General features: G+C 36.0%; 1 protein-coding gene across 1 annotated transcript in view; it reads left to right on the top strand.

Moving 5' to 3' along the window:
* The first annotated feature begins 335 nt into the window (after positions 1–335).
* ACP3 (acid phosphatase 3) overlaps positions 336–1045 on the top strand; it is a 47763-nt gene continuing 47053 nt past the window's right edge. Inside the window, exon 1 of the mRNA XM_019632252.1 lies at positions 336–353. Within this exon, the coding sequence (XP_019487797.1) occupies positions 336–353 (18 nt within the window). The remainder of the gene's footprint in view (positions 354–1045) is intronic.

Genomic DNA, 1045 nt, shown 5'->3' with positions numbered 1-1045 from the left:
TATTTTTATAATTTAGAGGGAACTCACCTTTTACTTAAAAATTAAACATGATTCTATTTTCTCAGCTTAGTGTATTCAGAACTCTTCCCTTTTGCAGAAAAATTTCTTAACCATGTGTTTCTGAAAATCATGATTCTTAGTCCAAATCTTCACTAGGTCAGGAGTCAACAATGATAGAGAAACAGAGAAATATATCATTGATTTATTTACAAATGATTTACCAGCTATCAGGCTTCTGTGCTGAAAAGGCTGTATAAAATTGAGTACCTTACATGGAAAGTGAGACTTTTAGTTATATAGGGAAATCCATGCGAGTTAGACTTTTAGTTCGACTCATGGGTTCCTTGCAACATGTACGTTAAACAACTGTAGAGGACTGTGTAGAAATTGCACTGCCAAGTCTATAAACCCGTGACAAGCTGATGGAGTAATAATCCTCTCTGAGCTAGCACAGCGAACGCTCAGTTAACTGCATTTGGTAATGTCTCTCCTCTGTTTTACGACAGCCCAGGCTAACTTCCCTTGGCCACCAAACTCTTGAGGGTTTCCTGTCTTCCTCTCTGCTATTTTAACAGCAGTTTTAAGACTCCAAGTTAATTCATCGCTAAAAGAAAACCTTAAAAAGGTAGTTCTCTTGGAGCTAAAAAAAAATATTAGTAATTATCACACAAGGCTAGTGTTAACAATTTTTTCCTACCACAGCTTCTTTCCATTAATGGTAGACAAAGGGCAATTTAATACACCTTTCTTGGCTCTTACAAAACAACCTCTATCCAAGGACTTAAGCCAGAAGATATGGTTTTCCTCTTTTTATTAATTATAGAGAATATCTGACTATAAATGATTCAATTATATATCCACAGAAATGTTTAGAAAATTATTCGGAGAACCAGAATAAAAGAAAGGTGACTCTGATTGAAGTGGTGTATTAGTGACAGTAACCAATAGTTAGTTGAGTGATTACTAGGTGCCCAGCACTTTCTGAGCGTTCAATATGGATTATGTCACGTAGTCCTCCCAACAATGCTATAAAGTAGGGTTGCCA

Source organism: Hipposideros armiger, unplaced genomic scaffold (genome assembly GCF_001890085.2).
Source record: "Hipposideros armiger isolate ML-2016 unplaced genomic scaffold, ASM189008v1 scaffold_1111, whole genome shotgun sequence".
Classification (NCBI taxonomy): Eukaryota; Metazoa; Chordata; class Mammalia; order Chiroptera; family Hipposideridae; genus Hipposideros; species Hipposideros armiger.
This window is presented reverse-complemented; position numbering and strand designations above follow the sequence as displayed.